Source organism: Buceros rhinoceros, unplaced genomic scaffold, assembly GCF_000710305.1.
Source record: "Buceros rhinoceros silvestris isolate BGI_N320 unplaced genomic scaffold, ASM71030v1 scaffold12660, whole genome shotgun sequence".
In the NCBI taxonomy this organism is placed as follows: Eukaryota; Metazoa; Chordata; class Aves; order Bucerotiformes; family Bucerotidae; genus Buceros; species Buceros rhinoceros.
In genome coordinates, this window is record NW_010389088.1 from 37,584 (window position 1) to 40,572 (window position 2,989).

At 36.6% G+C, this 2,989-nt stretch overlaps 1 protein-coding gene across 1 annotated transcript in view; it reads right to left on the reverse strand.

The window, feature by feature from the left end:
• Positions 1–1,673: 1,673 nt before the first annotated feature.
• CCDC34 (coiled-coil domain containing 34) overlaps positions 1,674–2,989 on the reverse strand; it is an 11,286-nt gene continuing 9,970 nt past the window's right edge. Inside the window, exons 2-3 of the mRNA XM_010132859.1 lie at positions 2,423–2,581; positions 1,674–1,850 (exon numbers count right to left, since the gene is read on the reverse strand). Of these exons, the coding sequence (XP_010131161.1) occupies positions 1,674–1,850; positions 2,423–2,581 (336 nt within the window). The remainder of the gene's footprint in view (positions 1,851–2,422; positions 2,582–2,989) is intronic.

The following is a 2,989-nucleotide window of genomic DNA, read 5'->3' on the forward strand; positions in this document are numbered from 1 at the left end:
ACCCAGTAATACTTTTGCCCAGAAGAGTAATCACATAGGCAAAAGAAGTACTTCATCAACAACAGAGGAGGAAAGGAAGAAACAATCCTGTGCGTTTTATTGGTGTTGAGTACAGTCCCATTACAACCGGCTAAACACCACATTTGCTCTTTTCCTTTTTTTACTAAAATGCAACATATAAAAAACCATATTAAAAAAGCTGATTAGTCAGCTAGCTGTAAATACAAAACCTGTCACAAAAATTAAAAGAAAAAAAGCAGCCTGCTTTGGACATATAACTATATATAATGTCCTATTTACGGCCCACTTCACTCCAGACCAGAAGAATAGTTTTGTTTTCTGTACTATAACTGCTTTCTGCACAAGGATCCAACTCAAGGGTTGTTCTTGGGCTTATAAATTACCACAGGCAAAGGCGCATGTGACTGACAAGAGACAGGCTTCTTTTTCACGGTACGAACACTGTCTTCCTTTGGAGGAGGCACAAGGATGGGTTTCCAAGGAACGGGGTTACAATACGCTGGAACTGGATACCAACTGCCATCAGCACACCCTGAAATGGTCAGAAAATACACATAACTAAAAAGGAAATACTTACTCTACAAGCTTTACAATGCCAGCAGTTATAACAACCATCTGGACTAACAAAGGCACGACAGCGTCTTCAGAGGAAGACGGCATAGGGACATGGCATAATTTAAATGAGTCAAAGCAATAAATCTTCTTTTTTAATTTTTTACCAATAACTGGCACATTCTTCACCCCTATTTAAAATAATAAGCAGGTTGAATGCTGTGTAACATTCAGAATGCTCAGTCCTTTGTATGCTTAAAAGCTGTAAATGTCTGAATTAGTTACTTTGCATTATTTCAAAGCATTTATAAATAAAACCTCCTTTTAATAATTAATTATGCAATTAGGCAAAGCTGACATATTTTTCCATCTTTGCTTAGCTGCTATTCTTCATTTTATTGAGGAGAATAATACACTAATTATCCACACACACATTAATAATCTGCAATGAATGACTTAAAATGCAACAGAAGGAACATGTGCCTTATCAGTCGTTTATCTGTAGAGAAATTTCAGTGCACACATCATGTGGCTGGGTAGAACCAAGTCTGTAATATATTCTATTGCATGAACACAACTGAGTAGAGAAATATTTTTCAAAACTCACTTAAACAAGTGATTGCAGCTGTTGAGAAGTCATAAAGGTTCAAAACAAAAAAGCAAAATGTATCACCACCTATAAGCCAAAGAGCAAAGGCTGTTCACCTGCTTTATACATTTTCTTTAACACTTGAGCCCAGAATTTAGGTCCTAAAATATTTTCTGTTGTGAATTCAAATAACAACAACTATTTTAATTCTATGAAATAATGAAGACAAAAGTTCTCAGGAACCAGCAATTGGCTCTCATAGTTCCTATGCCTGAAACGGAAAATGAGATCAAAATCAGTTATCTTTTGGTATCCCACATTATTCTCTCAAATAATATAATTTTTCCTCCAAAATACCAGGAAGGGGTATGAAAAAAGGTTCTCAGAGTAAAAGGTTCTCTGACTTATACCACATGAGATACTCATTCCATGTGCCAAAATTAGATACTGGATGAAAACCTTAAACAAGCTTCATTTTACATTAAAAGATTAGATGGAGGGAACCAAAAACCTAAGCCACTGAGAATGTGTAGTGGAAGTACAAACCTGTGGACTTGCCACGTGGGAAACCATAACCATTTAAAACTGGGCGAGGTTTATTTCTAGCATTATTTAGCCACTCCTGGAAGATCTTCTCTGATCTTGCTTTCTTCTCCTGTAGCTCAGCTTCCCTTTCTTTTTCTTTTTCCTAAAAAGAAAAAAACCCAAGATGCTTAGAAAGTATCAAAGCCCTGTACAACACACACAAAATGGTAAATTAATTTTTTGCAGATTCCCAGACTGCTGAATATGTTTTCAAATAACATTTTCCTGAAAATAAAACAGTTTTTCATTTATTTTATGGGCTGAAAAAAACCATAAAAATCCATGAGAAACCTCTCACCAGCATTTTGGAAGACTCCATGTGGCAGATATTCTGGACTTAACAGGCAGATGAGCAGTGCTGCAGTTAGCCTGAAGAGACTACTGCATCTGGGACACCAGCCACTCCTCTCACGTACCCACACTGGGTACAGAGATTTGCATTTCTCTTTCACTTATCACATCGCAGTTGCGGTGTGATAATAACGCACTAATACACATCTGGCTTTGCTGACCCTACTGCCACGTCTTCAACGCACTAACGTTACACCGTGTGAAGCTTTTTTGAGGTACAACACTGGCATTTGATCAATGCTAATCAATTCCATCCACCAACATATTTAATGTAAGTTACAGATTAGGCAACCCCATCCAAATAAATGATTAGTTGATTAATACCTTCTCTTTCTTCTTCTTTTCTGCCTCTTCAGCTCTCTTCTTCTCTAACCATTCTTTATATTTTACTTCGGCCTTTTCCTGTAAGTGCATTTTTTCTAGTTCTCTTGTGGCTTTTTCTGCCATTTCCTTGCTAAGCTTTCGTTCCCTTTCCCTTCTTTCCTACATGAAACAGAAGGAAACAGAACAGAAACTTTTCACTATGTATCTCAAACGGCAGTTCTTTTGAGGAAAACAGTAAACTTTATTACATTATTACAAATAAAATCATCATAACCATGAAAAGAAATCATATTGCACACACTGTAAGCTCTTGGAAGACAGAACCTGTATGTCACTGGGTTCCAGATAAAACAGTTTAAAACTCACACACTTGTCAAAAAAATTTCAGGACTCCTTATACTACTATGTCCACTACACTGATTTCTTTATTCAGATGTTTTTTAAAACACTTCAGGCACTTCTCAATATTTCTAGGAAAGACATTTATGTTGCAATTCTTGACAATGGTGTGTTAGTTTTACTTTTCAGTGAATCCAGAGCACACTAACAGTTCCAAATGGAAGAGCG